The sequence below is a fragment of the Mauremys mutica genome, chromosome 7, assembly GCF_020497125.1.
Source record: "Mauremys mutica isolate MM-2020 ecotype Southern chromosome 7, ASM2049712v1, whole genome shotgun sequence".
In the NCBI taxonomy this organism is placed as follows: Eukaryota; Metazoa; Chordata; order Testudines; family Geoemydidae; genus Mauremys; species Mauremys mutica.
The window spans coordinates 75,860,877-75,880,983 of NC_059078.1; the positions used below are offsets into that span (position 1 = coordinate 75,860,877).

General features: G+C 45.0%; 1 protein-coding gene and 1 long non-coding RNA gene across 2 annotated transcripts in view; both read right to left on the reverse strand.

Moving 5' to 3' along the window:
- Positions 1-2,981, reverse strand: part of SHLD2 (shieldin complex subunit 2) — a 34,489-nt gene extending 31,508 nt beyond the window's left edge. Inside the window, exon 1 of the mRNA XM_045025431.1 lies at positions 1,078-2,981. Coding sequence (XP_044881366.1) covers positions 1,078-2,647 — 1,570 coding nt within the window. The 5' untranslated portion in view covers positions 2,648-2,981. The remainder of the gene's footprint in view (positions 1-1,077) is intronic.
- Positions 2,982-3,016: 35 nt separating this feature from the next.
- Positions 3,017-20,107, reverse strand: part of LOC123374972 — a 42,861-nt gene continuing 25,770 nt past the window's right edge. Inside the window, exons 3-4 of the long non-coding RNA XR_006581272.1 lie at positions 16,246-16,385; positions 3,017-3,755 (exon numbers count right to left, since the gene is read on the reverse strand). This is a non-coding gene — a long non-coding RNA (uncharacterized LOC123374972). The remainder of the gene's footprint in view (positions 3,756-16,245; positions 16,386-20,107) is intronic.

Below are 20,107 nucleotides of genomic sequence, written 5' to 3' on the forward strand. Positions count from 1 at the left end.
AGGAATAAATGGTCAGATTATGAAACCCTATAGCAGTGAGGATTTTGTTCAGATCTTGAAAGATTCTGGATTACTTTCACACTTTCAGGTATAGAAACAATTTAGGACTGTTATCATACCATATGAAATGGGACAGGCTGGTTAGATACAACATCCTGGAATCTCTTTTAAATGTATTGTAAAGTTGATTGGATGGGGAAGATGACGGTTCTAAAGTTCCACATCCTCCTTCCTTTTTTTGCTTTATTTTGGCCAAATCCAGCCATATCTTAAGCAGATGTAGCTCCCCCTGGGTTGCATCTTCTTACACCAGGGATGAATTTGATCCCTAGTGTAACTAAAGAGTTCCATGAGATAGCAAGTATAATAAGGAGCGGTCATCAATCTTAATTAACTTGTCCTGAGCTGGATGAACCAAACAGAGCATTTTAGCCAATGCTCTGCAACCTACAGTGGCTCCCCATCCATTGAATATCCAATTCAAGTTTATAATATTGATGTACAAAGCCCTTAATGGCATAGGCCAAAACTGACAAGGACTGCTTCTCTTTCTGGGATTTGCCAAAACAGTTATAATCATTTGGTACATGACTACCAGTGATAAAGAACTACAACAGAAGAAATCCAAATAAGGATCTCAAAAGCAGAACTATTAAATGAAAATGCAAAACACTGAACACCTTGTTCCTTCTGGAGAGATCCCAATGTTTCTATGATGTACGTGCAGCAACTAGATGCCAGTGATAGCTGCTTTATAAATGCTCATTGGCTAGATAGATTACATACACAGAATATACTTAACTTGACCTACTGCAATATCTCAAGGTCAATATATTGCTCTTCTACATGGTGCATGCTGGAGATCAAAGAATCAATATGTATTGTATATTAATGTAAAGTTCCTGCTCCCATAAATCACAATTTGTTGCTTTTTAAGTGGCAGGATAATTTAGATAATTTTCAGTGAATAAACTAATGATTGCAAGTCTCTCTTCATAAATTATTCTACGTCAGATATAGAAAACGTTTTAAAAGGGTAAATTTTTAAAGAGCAAACATTAAAAATGGAGTTTTTACCTGTAAGTAGTACAATATCTCCAGGAAACACTGTGAGTGACCAAAATGCAGCAGCCCGCCACAGCACAACCTTCCTCTCTATTTCTGATTGGTCAATAACTACAATAGTTGCTATGGGAACTTTAGAGGAAGATTTTGGTCTTGACTTTATTTGTATTTCTTTGACATGACAAGGATGTACTACTGTGACCAAAACACTGTACTTCTGGCTCTTGCAGCAGCAGTTTTTAAGTAGCAATGGATTCTTCTGAAGTTTCCAATACTTTGACAACATCTCTTGAGCCACTTTTGTTTCAGGACTGGTTGGAGAACAAACCAATTTAGCTCTCTTTGATGTCTGCTGAGTTTTAAGTGTAGAGTAAGAAATACTTAGGGCATCTTCAGATGTTCGGGCTCTTTTAGAAGAGCTTTTATAATAATTATCTAGTTGGGAGCACAATAGTCCTGTGCTCAATGGTTCAATATGGATCTCATTCAGCAGTTGTTCATCAGCAACACTGACAAGTTCTTGAGAGTCCTCTGCATTTTCCTGAGAACTTGTTTCCCTTCTTGTAGACTCAAGACAGATAATGTTCCCAGCACTCTCCGAACTGAAAAGTTCAAGGGAGTTTGCAGACTCTTGTTGCTGGTCAGTCTCTGCCACATTAGTGCATTCTCCGACAACAAAATTAGTCTGGAAAGATTCATTTAAAACTACTTTATTTTCTCTATATTTTTTTCCTGCTTCTATTCCCTTTAGTTTCATGGCTTCTTTCTGCATTTTATTCTGTTCTTTAAAGTGCTTTTGTGCAAGAATGGCAACTTGACTTGATGTCATTATACTAAGAAATTCAGTGTCTGTTGATATCGCAAAGTCTGAACAATCACGCAGTGTTTTTTTTGTATTTGACTCCTTTGCTATTTTGGGAAAAAACATTTCCAGGTACTGACTAAGATGTTCATGATGGACATTATGATTGTCTGATGGAACATCTTTTCCCATAGACCTTAAATCTATGCTAATCTTTTTAGTACTGGAAACCAAATCAGAAATATCACAGCATTTATCTTCCAGATGGCTGACACCTTTTTCAGAGAGGTTTGGAAAACAGTCATTTGAGGTTTTTGTACACTGTCCATCTGTTTTTGTAAATATATGAGGAAGCTGCTGATATTCAACTTGACTCATATTTTTGCATGTGTCTCTATCTCCAGATATTTGATAACCATAGGAAGCTACATCACCAGTCCTCTTCCATGTACTGCCATGAGTTTCCATCCCTCCAACTACAGGTACACATGATGTTAAATAATCTTCTGCCACTCCAAACCTCCCCTTTTCAGAGTTCACAGAGAAATGATCTTTTGTGTGAACAGTTGGGTCTCTAGGGTCTGGTGCCGGATGTTCCACATGATCCATGCTTTTGCATTTTCCAGCAAAAAGATGGAAGGCATGTTTGTCAGATGAAAGGTGGAGTTCTTTCCATGTTTCAGTAGTGGCTACTGAAAAACTCTGTTCCTCTGACATCTTCAGTGAGGTTGGAATGATGGGTGCTCCCAAAAAAATATGGATTTGGGATCTTCCAGACATGCTTTTTGTATTTTTTTTTTTTTTAGAAAATATAATTTTGCGCAATACAAAATTTCAAATTTTAACATAAAATGCCACAAAACTTCATTAACTTATTTTCCTGGCAGTCATGTTAAATTTTCAAATAATTAATTCATACAGATAAATATAGTGTTTTATAAATTAACTGGCTAAAGCTATAAATACCACCATTTTATATTTTTGAATAGTCACAGATTGATAATATAGAGAAATTGGAACAAGTTATATACAGCTGTATATAGAACTACAGTGATAATTATGCTACATTTTTCATTTTGATACGTGTCACTATGAAACATATGTAAATTTTCTGTGCAAACAAAGAAAAACTGAACAGTCCTGAACAAATTCCCAGGAAGCTAAACCTCCTTTATTTCTGTGAAGATTAAAATATCATCATCATCTTCTACTTAAAACAATTTAACATGAACTGGTTATTTACACTTTCATTTTATATTGGCAGAAATAAATACCTATATCAGAAATTTCTTACTGCATGATTACCAGTTGATTTCATGTTATGGGGGGGGGGAGGGAGGAGAAGAGGAGGAATTCTCAAATAAATAAGTTATTAAAAGGGTTAAATCTGGTTTTAAAAATTACTTTCAAATTGAAAAGCTTGCTACTTTAACATAAAAATGACATTGCTTATATGACTATTTTATCAAAGCAGGTAATGTTATTGCAGAATTTCTAATACTTTTTCAATACACACTAAAAAAACCCCACACTATATCTGAGTAATTGTTTCAGTAGCAGCTGTTATTCATGTAAGTAATGACACACTGCCTAGGAAGTTACTAGTCTTTTCTCCAAATTAACAACAGTGTGTCCATCTTAAACAAACAGTGTGTAAAAAAGGACTCTTAGATTTTTCATCTATGCTATGAGTCTTCAAATTGAACTGTATGCTGGAATAATACCGTAATCCCGATACTGCCCAAAGATAGCTGACTAATATGGAATTTCAGGAAAGTGTAGACATCTGCTTATTTCTGTCTAAATGTTTTGGAAGTCATGTAACTGTGAATCCTGTTGAAGCCGCAAGCATAAAATCACATGAAGGAAGTTCAGAAATTTGATCCAGCTGCAGATAAAAGAGAGGAAAACATTTAAACACTGCGATAAAAAAAATGATTTTTTTTCTTTATCAGTTTCATTTATTTAATACAGTCAGTTTCTTAATTGCCCATTAGGGGTCACCAAACCCTATGACAAACTTCACATTCACAAAATTCATAAAAGGAAACAGAGAAAGGCCGTATAATAGTTCTGTGACACGGAGACTTGTGCTATTTCAGAAGCTGGAAAAAAATAGTATGTGATTATGTAGTTAAAGACTTTATTATAATGCATACACATAAAGAGGCTGAATTAAGGCTGCAAAGGCAACCTCAGTTCTGGAGTTCCCTAACTTTTTAGTGCTTGACTTTTCAACCTTAATAATGTTCTCTGATCGTAGTTTTTAATGTAACAGCATTCAAAAATAAAACAGTGTAAAAATTTAGAGCCTAGAAGTCCATTCAGTCCTACTTCTTGTTCAGCCAATCACTAAGACAAACAAGTTTTTTTACATTTATGGGAGACAATTCTGCCTGCTTATTTACGTCACCTAAAACTGAGAACAGGTGGGTTCTACTTAATAGTGATCCAAAGCAGTGTGGACCAACGCACCTTCATTTTCATCATCTGAGTCAGATGCCACCACAGAAGGTTGATTTTCTTTTTTGATGGTTTGGGTTCTGTAGTTCCGCATCAGAGTGTTGCTCTCTTAAGACTTCTGACAGCATGTTCCACACCTCATCCCTCAGAGATATTGGAAGGCACTTCAGATTCTTAAACCTTGGATCGAGTGCTGCAGCTATCTTTAGAAATTGCATATTGGTACCTTCTTTGCGTTTTGTCAAATCTGCAGTGAAAGTGTTCTTAAATCTAACAACATATGCTGCATTATCATCCGAGACTGCCATAATGTGAAATATATGACAGAATGTGGGTAAAGCCATAGAGCAGGATACATACAATTCTCCTCCAAGGAGTTCAGTCAGAAATTTAATTAACACGTTATTTTTTAATGATCATTTTCAGCATGGAAGCATGTCCTCTGGAACGGTGGTTGAAGGAAGAGACGGTTACTCACCGTAGTAACTGTTGTTCTTCGAGATGTGTTGCTCCTATCCATTCCAGTCAGGTGTGCGCGCCGCGCGTGCACGGCATCTCGGAACATTTTTACCCTAGCAACTCCGGCGGGCCGGCTGGCGCCCCCTGGAGTGGCGCCGCTATGGCGCCTGTTATATACCCCAGCCGGCCCGTCCGCTCCTCAGTTCCTTCTTGCCGGCTACTCCGACAGTGGGGAAGGAGGGCGGGTCTGGAATGGATAGGAGCAACACATCTCGAAGAACAACAGTTACTACGGTGAGTAACCGTCTCTTCTTCTTCGAGTGATTGCTCCTATGCATTCCAGTCAGGTGAATCCCAAGCCTTACCTAGGCGGTGGGGTCGGAGTGAGACGTGGCGGAATGTAATACCGCGGAGCCGAAGGCTGCGTCGTCTCGAGACTGCTGCACCAACGCGTAGTGGGAGGCGAAGGTGTGGACGGAAGACCAGGTGGCCGCTCGACAGATGTCCTGGATGGGAACATGGGCCAGGAAGGCGGCGGACGAGGCGTGCGCTCTCGTCGAGTGAGCAGTGAGGCGGCATGGTGGCAGGCGAGCAAGCTTGTAGCAGGTCCGGATACATGCCGTTACCCAGGAGGAAATCCACTGCGAGGAGACCGGCTCGCCCTTCATGCGGTCGGCGACTGCTATAAACAGCTGGGTCGAACGCCGGAAGGGCTTCGTCCGCTCGATGTAAAAAGCGAGCGCCCTGCGGACGTCGAGGGTGTGAAGCTGTTGCTCCCGAGGCGAGGCATGCGGCTTCGGGAAGAAGACCGGGAGGAAGATCTCCTGATTCAGGTGGAAGGCCGAGACCACCTTAGGGAGGAAGGCCGGATGCGGTCGAAGCTGCACCTTGTCCCCGTGGAAGACAGTAAAGGGTGGACCCACCGTTAGAGCACGGAGCTCAGAGACTCGTCTCGCTGATGTAATGGCGACGAGAAAGGCTGTCTTCCAGGAGAGGTAGAGCAGGGAGCACGTGGCCAAGGGCTCGAAGGGGGGACCCATCAGCTTGGCCAGCACGAGGTTGAAATCCCAGGTCGGGGCAGGACGCCGCACCGGCGGGTACAAGCGGTCCAGGCCTTTAAGGAAGCAGGAAACCATCTGGTTGGAGAAGATGGACCGACCTTCCACAGCTGGACGAAAGGCGGACACTGCTGCCAGGTGAACCCTCAAGGAGGAGACCGCAAGACCTTGCTCCTTAAGGTACCAGAGGTAGTCCAGGATGGTAGGGACAGGGACTACGAAGGGATTGAGGCCTCGTTGGTCACACCAGAGCGCGAACCGCTTCCATTTCGCCAGATAGGTGGAGCGAGTGGAAGGCTTTCTGCTCTCTAGCAGGACGTGCTGGACTGCTGCCGAGCAGTCCCTCTCTGCGTGGGTCAACCATGCAGGTACCAAGCTGTAAGATGGAGGGACTGCAGGTTCGGATGGCGGAGCCTGCCGAAGTCCTGGGTGATGAGGTCCGGCCACAACGGAAGGGAGACGGGATCCCGAACGGAGAGCTCGAGCAGCAGGGTGTACCAATGCTGCCTCGGCCAGGCGGGAGCTACGAGTATGAGGCGGGCTCTGTCCCTCCGCAGCTTCTGTAGCACTCGGTGTACGAGCGGGAACGGAGGGAAGGCGTAGAGGAGGTGATCCTTCCAGGAATACAGGAAGGCGTCCGACAGGGAGCCCGGCGAGTGACCCCGGAACGAGCAAAACAGGTGGCACTTCCTGTTCTCCTTGGACGCGAATAGGTCTACTTGGGGAAACCCCCACCTCTGGAAGATTGTGTGTACTACATCGGGACGGAGGGACCACTCGTGGGAGAGGAACGACCTGCTGAGATGGTCGGCCAGCGTATTCTGCACTCCCGGAAGAAAGGACGCTTCCAGGTGAATTTCGTGGGTCACGCAGAAGTGCCACAGGAGCATCGCTTCCTTGCAGAGGAGGGAGGAGCGGGCTCCGCCCTGTTTGTTCACGTAGAACATGGCTGATGTATTATCCGTGAACACTGTCACACAGTGGCCTTGCAGGTGGGTGCGGAAGGTGTGACAGGCCAAACGGATCGCTCGCAGCTCGCGGACGTTGATGTGCAGAGCGAGCTCCTGGGGCGACCACAGGCCCTGGGTGTGAAGGTCGCCCAGGTGAGCTCCGCAACCGAGCGCTGAGGCATCCGTGGTCAGAGTGGCGGACGGGCGAGGAGGGTGGAACGGGACTCCCGCACACACGACCTCCGGGTCAAGCCACCAGCGGAGGGACTCGAGGGTCGGCCTGGTGATCGTGACCACCATGTCGATGTGATCTCGATGCGGCCGGACACTGACGCGAGCCAAGACTGGAACGGGCGGAGGTGGAGCCGCGCGTACGCGGTGACATAGGTGCATGATACCATGTGGCCCAGGAGGCGGAGGCAGGAGCGCACCGTCGTGGTCGGGAAGGTGACGAGGTCCTGGATGATGGAGACCATCGTCTGATGTCGAGATTGCGGTAGGCAGGCTCGGGCCAACAAGGAGTCGAGGACCGCTCCAATGAACTCCACCCGCTGCGACGGAATCAAAGTGGACTTCTCGGCGTTGATGAGAAGACCGAGTCGCCGAAAGAGGGACAGGATTTCTGTCATCTGGCCCATTACCAGCTGTCGAGACTGTCCGCGAACCAGTCAGTCGTCGAGATACGGGTAGACGTGTATCTGACGACGGCGGAGGGCTGCGGCCACCACCGCCATGCATTTGGTAAACACCCTCGGTGCGGTAGCGAGCCCGAATGGTAACACGGCGAACTGGTAGTGGGCGTTGTTGACCACAAAACAGAGGTAACGTCGATGAGGGGGATAGATCGCGACATGGAAGTAGGCGTCCTTCATGTCGAGGGCGGCAAACCAGTCTCCCGGATCCAGAGAGGGAATGATGGTCCCCAGGGTGACCATGCGAAACTTGGGCTTGAGCAGGTATTTGTTCAGCTCGCGAAGGTCCAGGATAGGACATAGCCCTCCTTTCGCTTTGGGCATGAGAAAGTATCGGGAATAGAATCCCCTGCCCCGCCTGTCTTGAGGCACTGCCTCTATGGCACCCACGCTCAACAGAGTCTGGACCTCTTGTACGAGGAATTGCTCGTGAGAGGGGTCCCTGAAGAGGGACCGGGAGGGTGGGTGGGAAGGTGGGGGTGAAACAAATTGAAGGCGGTATCCTGACTGGACTGTTTGAAGCACCCAGTTGTCCGTTGTTATTTGGGACCACGCCGAAAAGAAATAGGAGAGGCGGTTGCGGAAGAGAAGGGTAGGATCCGGTAGGAAGAGTGATGGGCCGTCCTCGTGTGTCCCATCAAAAGGCCTGCTTGGACCCTTGAGGGGCCTTGGAAGAGGCCTGGCCCTGATTACGCCTGTTGCCGGAAGGACGACGGCGATTTGGGCCCGGTCGCCTGCTATTATACGGGCGGTAGCGTTGCTGCTGGAAGGACCGGGGGGGTTGCTGTCGGAAGGGCCTGCGCTGTGGAGCCGGCGTGTGCATCCCGAGGGTGTGGATGGCAACGCGACCGTCCTTCAGGGTTTGGATCCATGAATCAGTCTTCTCAGATAAGAGACCCTGAGTGTCAAAAGGCAGGTCCTGTAATGTATACTGCACCTCCGGCGGCAGGGTGGAGGACTGCAGCCAGGAGATGCGATGCATCGTCACGCCGGAGGCCAAGGTCCGAGCTCCTGAGTCCGCGGCGTCAAGGGCGGCCGTGATGGAGGACCTGGACGATTTCTTTCCCTCGTCCAACATTGCTGAGAACTCCTGGCGGGAGGCTGTTGGCAGGAGTTCTGTAAACTTCGCCAGGGACGTCATGATATCAAAGACGTACCTGGCGAGGAGGACCATCTGGTTGGCGATGCGCATTTGCAGGCCGCCCGCCGAGTAGATTTTGCGGCCTAACAGGTTCATCCGTCACACGTCCTTCGATTTAGGCGCAGGGGCAGGTTGACCGTGCCTCTCCCTGTCGTTGACCGACTGGACGACCAACGAGTCCGGGGTTGGGTGAGTATAAAGATACTCGTAGCCCGTGGGGGGGACTGAATATTTGCGCTCGACCCCACGAGCCGTAGGAGGGATGGACGCCGGCGTCTGCCAGAGTGTGGTGGCGTTCTTCTGTATTGTCCGGACAAACGGTAACGCCACTCGCACTGGAGCCTCCGCTCCGACGACGTTAGTGATAAGGTCCTCATCCTCCTGAACCTCCGCCACCGGAAGAGCCATAGCCGTCGCCACGCGGCGAAGCAGGTCTTGGTGAGCCTTCAGGTCTATAGGCGGAGGCTCCTTGGTGGAAGCTCCGGCCACCGCCTCGTCCGGGGAGGACGACGAGGACAAGCCCTGGACAGCGGCCTCCGTCGAAGGACCTGCGGACTGTTCGTCGGCTGGGTCGGGCTGCATGGTCCCCTCGCGGTCAGGCTCACGTGGAAGTGAAGGAGGCGGCCGGCTAACAGTCGCCTCCGGTGCCCTGCGCTCGGAAGCAGGGGCTCTTGGGGGCAACGGCACCCCCTGAGCTTCATACTGGGCCCATGGCACCCAGAATCCCCACTGCTGTGCCCCCTGAGGTTGACCGTGGGGGGTAGGCGGTAGGTGAGCATTGCTGTCCGCCGCGGAGGCGACCGATGCAGAGCGGGATGGCCATGGCGGTGCCGAGGCGCTGATGGATTGCGCCGTCGACTGAGGCAGTCCGGCCCCGGACGGTGCCGAGAATCGGTGCCGGTCTTCACGGTACCGGGATGGTGACCGAGACCACCGTCTGCTGCGGTGCCGGGAGCTCGACCGGTGCCGGGAGCTCGACTGGGATCCAGATCTGCGGTGCCGGGAGCGGCTGCGCGAGTCACGGTGCCGGGAACGGTGCCGGGACGGAGACCTCCATCGGTGCCGACGCGATGGCGATCGGGATCTGGTGTGACGCCGGGAGTGCGACCGGTACCGCGATGACGAACGGTTCCGGGACTGCGACCGACGGCGAGACGGCGACCGGTACCGCGATGGCGAGCGGTGCCGAGATCGCGAGCGACGGGACGGTGACCTGCGGTGGGACCGGGAACGTGACCGGGACCGGGAGCGTCGTCCGTGCCGTCTGTCCGGGGATGGCGGCCGGGTCATCATGGCCGGCTTTCCTGCCGACATGACAGCCCGCGCCGGCGGTGCCGGGGGCCGCAGGCTCGGTGCCTCTATGAGCTGTATGAGCTCGCGCGCCGAGGAGAAAGTCTCCGGTGTAGAAGGCAGCCGGGGCTCGACCACGGTCGGTGCCGGGGAGCGTGGCGGTGCCGGACTCGACGGCCCTTGCAGTGCTGGAGTCAACGGTCCGGTGCACGTCTTGTGCACGGCTACCGCGGGGGCCGCGGGTAGCGCCATCGTCATCGCTGCTGAGTCCTCCGCGCGGGACTTAGCGATCGCCTTCGCCAGCTTGCGCTTCTTAGAAGGCGAGAGCGAGCGGTGCCGGGTCTTCGGAGCCGCTGTCTGAGGCTGCGGAGCACGGTGCCGGAGCAGCTCGGGGCCGCCGGTGCGCTCTGCACCGATGAAGTTCTCGGTGCCGGCGCGGACGGTGCCGGGGGCTGGAGCGACGCCTCCATTAAGAGTTGTTTTAAACGAATGTCCCGTTCCTTACGAGTTCGCGGCTTAAAGGCGGAACAGAAAGAACACTTATCTGTTCGGTGAGCTTCGCCAAGGCAACGAAGGCAGGTGTCGTGCGGGTCCCCGATTGGCATAGGCCTCTGGCACGATGCGCAGGGCTTAAAGGCCGGTGCCTTGGGCATGAGCCCGCACCGGGGGAGGAAAGGGAGGGGATACCCCCCTTAACCTTATCCTAAAACTTAACTAACTAACTATCAAAAACTATCTACACTAAGTACTAAACGAACTATATACAGAGAACAGTAGCGAGAGCTAGGGTGGTGGAGGACAGAGAGCACTCCACAGTTCCAACTGGCCGTCACGGGCGGTAAGAAGGAACTGAGGAGCGGACGGGCCGGCTGGGGTATATAACAGGCGCCATAGCAGCGCCACTCCAGGGGGCGCCAGCCGGCCCGCCGGAGTTGCTAGGGTAAAAATGTTCCGAGATGCCGTGCACATGCGGCGCACACACCTGACTGGAATGCATAGGAGCAATCACTCGAAGAAGAACTATCTGATTTGTAAATTATGTGTCTATATCATAATGTATTTGGCTGGATTACAAATCAGGCAGTTATCCTTCCAAGTGTTAATGTTTGCACCCACATGATATATGGGCACAAATTTGCCGCCTTCCTGGCCCATGTCCCCATTCAGGACATCTGTCGGGCGGCGACCTGGTCTTCCGTTCACACCTTTGCTTCCCACTACGCATTGGTGCAACAGTCCAGAGACGATGCAGCCTTTGGCTCAGTAGTCTTGCACTCTGCCACGTCTCACTCCGACCCCACTGCCTAGGTAAGGCTTGGGAATCACCTAACTGGAATGCATAGGAGCAATCACTCGAAGAAGAAAAGACGGTTACTCACCGTTGTAACTGTTGTTCTTCGAGATGTGTTGCTCCTATCCATTCCAGACCTGCCCTCCTTCCCCACTGTCGGAATAGCCGGCAAGAAGGAACTGAGGAGCGGACGGGCCGGCTGGGGTATATATTCAGCGCCATAGCGGCGCCACTCCAGGGGGCGCCCAGCTGGCCCGCCGGAGTTGCTAGGGTAAAAATGTTCCGAGATGCCGTGCACGCACGGCGTACACACCTGACTGGAATGCATAGGAGCAATCACTCGAAGAAGAACATACAAATATTTAGCATATCGGGCACGTAAATTCCTGGCAACACCAGCTACAACAGTACCATGCAAATGCCTGTTCTCACTTTCAGGTAGCATTGTAAATAAGAAGCGGGCAGCATTATCACCTATAAATGTACAAACTTGTTTATCTTAGTGATTGGCTGAACAAGAAGTAGAACTGAGTGGACTTGTAGGCTCTAAAGTTTTACATTGTTTTGTTTTTGAGCGCAATTATATAAAAATTAATTCTACATTTGTAAGTTGCACTTTCATGGTAGAGATTGCATTATAGTACTTGTATGAGGTGAACTGAAAAATACTATTTCTTTTATCTCTTTTACAGTGCAAATATTTGTAATAAAAATAATAGCATAAAGTGAGCACTGTACATTTTGTATTCTGTTTTGTAATTGAAATCAATATATTTGAAAATGTAAAAAATCCAACCATATTTAGGATAAATTTAAAATGGTATTCTATTATTGTTTAACAGTATGATTCAAACTGTGATTAATTGTGACTAAATTTTTTAATCTAGTTAATTTGTTTTGCATTAATTGCTTCAGTTAACTGTGATCAATTGACACCATTTATACTGTGCTTGTTCACAGAGTAACAGCTTCATTCTCTTTTTATGCTCCATGACTACTACGTCCCAGGTATTAGCCCATACATTTCTTTTCATTATTTTCACCTTTGTGTTGCAGGCTGTAGTTTTTCCTGTATACTTTTAATCCTCTTTAAAATATCGTAGCACACTCATGCCTCCCTTCTGCAGTACCTATCCTGTCAAAATGAAGACCAGCATCTTCTTTTATGATTTCTATTTCCAATACCATTTACTAGGGTGTGTTTCTGTTGAAAAATGTTATTCCTTTCCCTTAGTATTAAAAGCACCAGCTTTCCAAGGCCCCCAGTTCCTGACCCAAATAGCAGGAGTCCTGATGTATTAGCATCATATTGTACCAGCCAAGACAACAGGGTGCACAGATAAGCAACCAGGGGTTCTCAAACTGGGGGTCGGGACCACTCAGGAGGCCGTGAGGTTATTATGTGGAGGGGTCACGAGCTGTCAGCCTCCACCTTAAACCCCACTTTGCCTCCAGCATTTATAATGGTGTTAAATATATTAAAAAGTGTTTTTAATTTATAAAAATTAATTTTTATAAAAATTGAGAACTGGTTAAAGGACAGGGAACAAAGGGTAGGAATTAATGGTAAATTTTCAGAATGGAGAGGAGTAACTAGTGGTGTTCCCCAAGGGTCAGTCCTCGGACCAATCCTATTCAATTTATTCATAAATGATCTGGAGAAAGGAGTAAACAGTGAGGTGGCAAAGTTTGCAGATGATACTAAACTGCTCAAGATAGTTAAGACCAAAGCAGATTGTGAAGAACTTCAAAAAGATCTCACAAAACTAAGTGATTGGGCAACAAAATGGCAAATGAAATTTAATGTGGATAAATGTAAAGTAATGCACATTGGAAAAAATAACCCCAACTATACATACAACACGATGGGGGCTAATTTAGCTACAACGAGTCAGGAAAAAGATCTTGGCGTCATCGTGGATAGTTCTCTGAAGATGTCCACGCAGTGTGCAGAGGCGGTCAAAAAAGCAAACAGGATGTTAGGAATCATTAAAAAAGGGATAGAGAATAAGACTGAGAATATATTATTGCCATTATATAAATTCATGGTACGCCCACATCTCGAATACTGTGTACAGATGTGGTCTCCTCACCTCAAAAAAGATATTCTAGCACTAGAAAAGGTTCAGAAAAGGGCAACTAAAATGATTAGGGGTTTAGAGAGGGTCCCATACGAGGAAAGATTAAAGAGGCTAGGACTCTTCAGCTTGGAAAAGAGAAGACTAAGGGGGGACATGATAGAGGTATATAAAATCATGAGTGATGTTGAGAAAGTGGATAAGGAAAAGTTATTTACTTATTCCCATAATACAAGAACTAGGGGTCACCAAACGAAATTAATAGGCAGCAGGTTTAAAACAAATAAAAGGACGTTCTTCTTCACGCAGCGCACAGTCAACTTGTGGAACTCCTTACCTGAGGAGGTAGTGAAGGCTAGGACTATAACAATGTTTAAAAGGGGACTGAATAAATTCATGGTGGCTAAGTCCATAAATGGCTATTAGCCAGGATGGGTAAGAATGGTGTCCCTAGCCTCTGTTCGTCAGAGGATGGAGATGGATGGCAGGAGAGAGATCACTTGATCATTGCCTGCTAGGTTCACTCCCTCTGGGGCACCTGGCATTGGCCACTGTCGGTAGACAGATACTGGGCTAGATGGACCTTTGGTCTGACCCGGTACAGCCTTTCTTATGTTCTTATAAGGGGGTGGGTCATACTCAAAGGCTTGCTATGTAAAAGGGGTCACCAGTACAAAAGTTTGACAATCACTGAGCTAGAGAGAGGTATCTGGACTTCCAGGAGGCTCTTGTTAGAATTCTACCTCCGAAATGAAAGGGAGATTGAAATGATTTTCCTGCTTCTAATAAGCTCTTTCCTTTGAACCCTGCTAAATCATCCCTTACAAAAATGACTTATCCTTGGGTCTCATAAAAATACTTCTGAAGAGCAGATGCTTTGCCTTTGGACAGGGCCAGATTTCGCTGAATGTCAGACATTTTCCAGATACTTCCTTAGAGTAGGATATTCCAAGCCCCCTATACATGGTCTTCCCTCCCACACTTCAAATTAGACATGCTGAAAATAGTATTTCCAGCCATTTCCTTTAGGATAAGTGTGTTTGCCAAATAGCAGTGCCTTCTTTCTCAGTTATGACAAAGTGTTCTTGTCCAAACTGGGAAGCAAATGAAGCCTCGAGTCCCTCTACCTTATTTATGAGCTCATGCATCCCTAGGACACCATATCTGGGGAAAAACGTTCATGAGAATCTGTAAAAACAGCTATAGCACATCAGTGCCAGGGTGCTCATAGTGGAATTCAAGGTATGCTCACTTTGAGATAGGAGATGGAGTCACTTAGGAATGTAGAACAGCTCACACTTGCTGTAAAAATTACAGTAATTTTCCTCTCTTTAAGTCTTCTTTGATCAGATACTTTCCTGTATATCAGTTGGTCTACTCAGTTTAGTTCTGTCTGCAATCTGAGATACCAGATCATGCCCTATAGGTCATTCACTGTGTGTGCAGCATGTGTACTCCCAGTATAGATTCATATGGCACGCCACTTGTTATTTTCTCCTTGCTGACCCCAAATGTTTTGCACTTATTATCAGCTTCAGGTCACCTCACCAACTTCTGACTGACTCAAAATCTGGGTCTTCTCTGCTGTACTTGCTTCTTTTATATATAAAGTATGTCAGCCAGTGTGGTGTGCAGTGACAAGTACGCCTTAAGAACACCTCCCCACCCCTCACCCCCAAAAAAAGCTACCAGATTTGTCAGACACAATTTACACTTTAGAAAACCTTGCTGATTTCTATTTGATCATGTAATTTCTTCAAATGTTATAAGATCACTTTCCTTAGGAATATCTCTATCATCTTATCTACCCCTGAGGTCAGATTTTCTGTTGACAATGTCCTAGCTCCTCCTTAGCCTCCTAAATATTGAGTTATGTCTTTACTTCATTCAGTGCCCCCAAGGATGTCTTAAAATGATCTCTTTAGGCTTCCATTTCTAGCGTCCTTTCTAGTATTTAACCCATCTGGTCCTAGAATTTTCAGGGATTTAAGACCTGCATATTGGGGGGGGGGGGGCGGATGTGATAGTGAAACTATTATTTCCTGGAACTTTTATTTCCACTTAAGGTATCTTGGCTCTAGATACCTGTATGAAAAAAAATTAAGAAGTAATTTAATTTTTAGCTCTTGTATAGGATATTCCTGTGTTATCAGCCCCCAGGATTCTTTTATTTTATTAATTACTTTATTGTCATAGATGAGACCAATATTTTACAATAACACAAACTTAGATAAGTCCTTTACTCTGAGAGTTTTCAATCTAAAATGTCCTGCTGCAAAACAAACAATTAAAAGACAAGGCAAGAGGGTGGGATCAAATATAATCACAGGTGACTGGTGATGGAAAGCCTAACAAAATGGGTTTCCAAGGAAAGTTGGGAGAAGGTGCAGATGCTTGTCACATGGGAAAAGGGAGGTTGTTCCAAGCAGATGGAGCAGCCTGAAAAAAGACTTAGGGCTTGTTTACATGGAGAAGTTTTCACGGAATAACTATTACTAGCTTATTCCAGAATAATTTTCTGATGTAGACAAACTGTAAATTCAGCTTGAAAGAGACCAAGGAAACATTAAGGAGACAAAAAGGGATATCAGTTATCTTGTGATTATAACCTAATCTTTGGATGCAGCATTAAGTAGGATGACTTCTAAATATAACAAATTTAATATCTTGTAGAGTAGGATGAAAACAACCTTTAAATCCTTATGGGATCAAAGGCACAGACAGAAGGAAAGAAAGGCTGTGCTTCAAAAATGTATGTCCCTGAAGTGCAAAGTCTCTGAAATCTTTGTAAATTTTTGTATGTAGGAAATATGTAAACATGTTCCTGTCATATCTGTGGAAACTAAACTGTATACCTCTGTTTGGTGAAAAGACTGTACTGTAGTTCCAATACTGTCATCTACCTCAAGAGAAAAAGATGTATATGAATCAAAGTTCTCTTATTCAGGTCTCTTACCTGTTTCACCCTCCCGCAGGGTAAGCTTCTAGGAAAAAATAGGCCAGTGGATTGTAATTTTGAGATAGTGTCCACCGAACAATTGTGTCCACCAGTTCTTGACAAATCTTGATGAGGACATCAGTGGGATAATCTGGTCTCTGGAGAGATGGGATTATTAGATCAGGTACTGTGCTTAGAGAGTGACTTGTTTACAAATCAACCCTGCAAGACGTATCTCACCACATATTCATATCTGAAGGTAAACTGTCATTTAAAAATGTCACCAAAATGTAAAGTCATCATAGTTAAAAAGAAAAGCCAGCTGCTGTTTTCTGTAAATACTTTGTAGGGATTCACATGGCAGTCTAGTGCAGCTTCCTGCAGTGTTTAGCTGAGAAACAGAAAAATCATTTTAATTAAAGGGATAAATACATAATTTTCAGCATTAATTTCAAGTATGAAAAAGAAATGTATCTTAGAAATGTGGTGTTGTTTTACACTATTTCCAGCAGTGTGCTGAATACCATGTTTCATGCATACTCTGTCTGCAAGATGATTGTGCTCAACAACAATCACAGAGACTTGATCAATTAACTGTACTGTTGAAGGAAAAACATTGGTGGAGAATTACAGTCAAACATATGCAGTTCTTTTATTTTGTAAGTTTGGCTATGATTAAAAACATGGGAACTAGATTTGTTTTTAATTCCCAGGCACTACTATCTTTAGTTTCCATAAAAAACTGCATCAACATATGAGAATAAAACTGCAAAAGGTAAAACTAAAGAAGCTGAAAGTTAGCTCCTTTCTGTTAATACTTGAGAACATGAACTGTATTTATGGCCGTTTATCCCAGTATATATTGGTTTTTTAGATTAGATGTAAAACTGAAGTCCTGGCAGACATGTCTTTAAAGGTTCCATAGCATGGATTTTACCAGATTCTAACGTAGGTAATTACACTCTACCTATCTAAATCTAAATTTCCCCTGAAAATTCAACTGGATGAAACATTCTCTCTTGATTTTGCATAGTGTTGTCTAAGGCCTGGTCTACACAGAGGGGGGAGAGGGGGCGGGGGGGGATTGATCTAAGTTACGCAACTTCAGCTACGTGAATAAAGTAGCTGAAGTCGACATACTTAGACCTACTCACCACCGTGTCTTCACTGCAGTGAGTCGACTGCTGCCGCTCCCCCCTGTCAACTCTGCCTGTGCCTCTCGTGGCGGTGGAGTACAGGAGTCGACGGGAGAAGGCTCGGGGATCGATTTATCGCATCTACACTAGGCGCGATAAATCAACCCCCACTGGATCGATCCGGTGGGTAGTGTACACATACCCATAGAACTTTAGGGGAAAAAAGGAGACATGGTTCTTATCCCCAAAAAACTTACAATTTAGACATAACAAAATAAATGATAAAAATAAACATGGGGAAGGGAGGATGAGGTTTATAACAATATGATTTTTTCCTTTTTTGTTTGCTGTGGGTTAAATAGCTCCATGTTTTGTTTTAAGTAATTGTACTTGCTGTTCATAAGTGTGTATTTATAGGGTTTGGGATACCTGAGATAAAAGAAGTGAAGTATACTGGGAATTGTTGGCAGGGTGTAATACCGTACAGGTACTAGGCCTGGGGGCACCTTATGACATTACATTAAATACTTTCCCTGAAGTGGATTAAATGAGACTGCAATCTGATGATTTTTGTCAACTTTTAATATAGAAACAAAATGTTATTTGCATGAAGACGTCATTTACTTAGCAAGTCATCTATTTTGAAACAATTTTTTGGTACATGAAAATGTATTCAGAATAAATTTTGCATACATTCTGCATACAGCAATGTAAACATATAGCATTGATTTTAAGATGTCTGATTCTTATTAAATGACAGAGCAGTTTTCAAAACATCAGAAATCTCCAATATGGGCTGGCAAATTCTCATTAATGGATGGAATGCTTTAGCAACTTCTCATTAAACTGTCATATTTCTTCTCCATTTCTTTTTCTCTCATCTTTGCTGATAAAGCAAAATATCTACATGCATTTCAGGTATTCTCCTGTATGAAAGCATAACTTTTTAGCCTCAATTTACACTAACATCTACCTCTATACTACATGAACCTTGTATCCGCATACTTTTTCTGCAGTAAATAAATTACATCACAAACACAAAATTAAGGAGGAGAGGTTACAGAAATTATTGTGCAAGGTAAAGAAATTAATTCCCCTCATTTCAAGCTTTCTGCACTGCGATTTCTCTTATGTTCTTTTGAACTTTGGAAGGTTAAGAGGAAGCATTATCAGCCTTTGGTCTACTCCCCGATTCATCTGGTGATGCCACAATAAAGCAATATGCTTTGGCAATACCCAAGTGATTTACTAGGTCAAATGCACTGAACTTTGACAACACTGAATAGCTCTTCATAATCAGTATTCATATGGAAAAATATGTAATATTTTAATGAGGTTCTGGAAAAATATCTCTATAAATCTGAGTGTGGGTGATGGCCCTTTAAAACAGCTCTCTTTGGTAGGTAGTTCTATCACTTATTTACTTCAATAGTTTCATTACCGCGGTGCTTTCTCTGTCTTTACATGTTTTGCACTCAAAGAAACAAATCTGAAAAAAAGAAACAAATCAGAATTTCTTATTAAGACTGCAGCCCTTTAAAATGATCAAAAAGCCACCTGACATACCACTGTCATAGAACTAATGCCTATTTACAACACATTTGGTCATGCACACATAGCTTAAAAAGAGTTAATCACACAAAGATAATAGGACTTGAAACTCAGAGATACTAGCTGAAACCTGAATGCTCACATCCATTACTCCTGTTAATGATTACACCATTTCTCAATTTGCAGAAGGGTGCTGTACTCAGAGACCAATGGAAACATAGCTTCTTATCGCTGAAGTGGTCAGAGTCTGACTGACGGGTCAATGATCTATTAAAACACAACTAGCTGCATCAGCAAGTTTTGCATTTGCAATACACTGCAACTAAATCATATCAAATCTGGTAGAGCACATTAATAAGTTTTTCTCCAGCCCTCACAATAAGACATATTCTCATTTTAACCCACTATGCCAATGTCATTTATAAGCATTTGAAAAAATGTGTGATCTGCCTAACACAATATTCAAGGCAGTTTTAAATATCTATAGTTTTAAACAGATAGATGCTAAACACCATTAAATGAATTTACAAGTTACCTGTGTGTCTCTGCATCCACTAAAGCTAGTACATTAATCATCACACATAAGACTGAAACCTTCAAAGGGGTCTGACTCAAGCTGAAATGTAATGTGAGTAAGGTGCCTAACTCCCTTTAAGTCTCTGAAAAAAAAATCTCAGCTCCAATATTGATTCAGAAGGATTATTTCCCTATTTAGAAAAAAAATGACTACAATTCCACCTCAGATGATAGTTTCAATATATATCTATAACACAGAATGATATCCCTAGCCTCTGTTTGCCAGAAGCTGGGAATGGGCGACAGGGGATGATGGATCATTTGATGATTACCTGTTCTGTTCATTCCCTTTGGGGCACCTGGCATTTGCCACTGTCGGAAGACAGGATACTGGGCTAGATGGACCTTTGGTCTGACCCAGTGTGGTCACTCATATGTTCAATTGGTAAATAAAAGGCTGGTGGAAATGTACCAAAAGAGATAATAGGAATAGATTCATGTAGTGTATATAAAGCTTAATTGTTCTCATTCAATAAATTTTGTGAAAATGCCAATATGTTATTGCACTTGAATCTTTGGTTTGATATTCTGTGATGGCAATATGTAAGAGCCAGATTGTGAACCCCTTTACTCAGGATGACAGTTATTAACTTGAGTAGTTCCATTATATTTAAAAG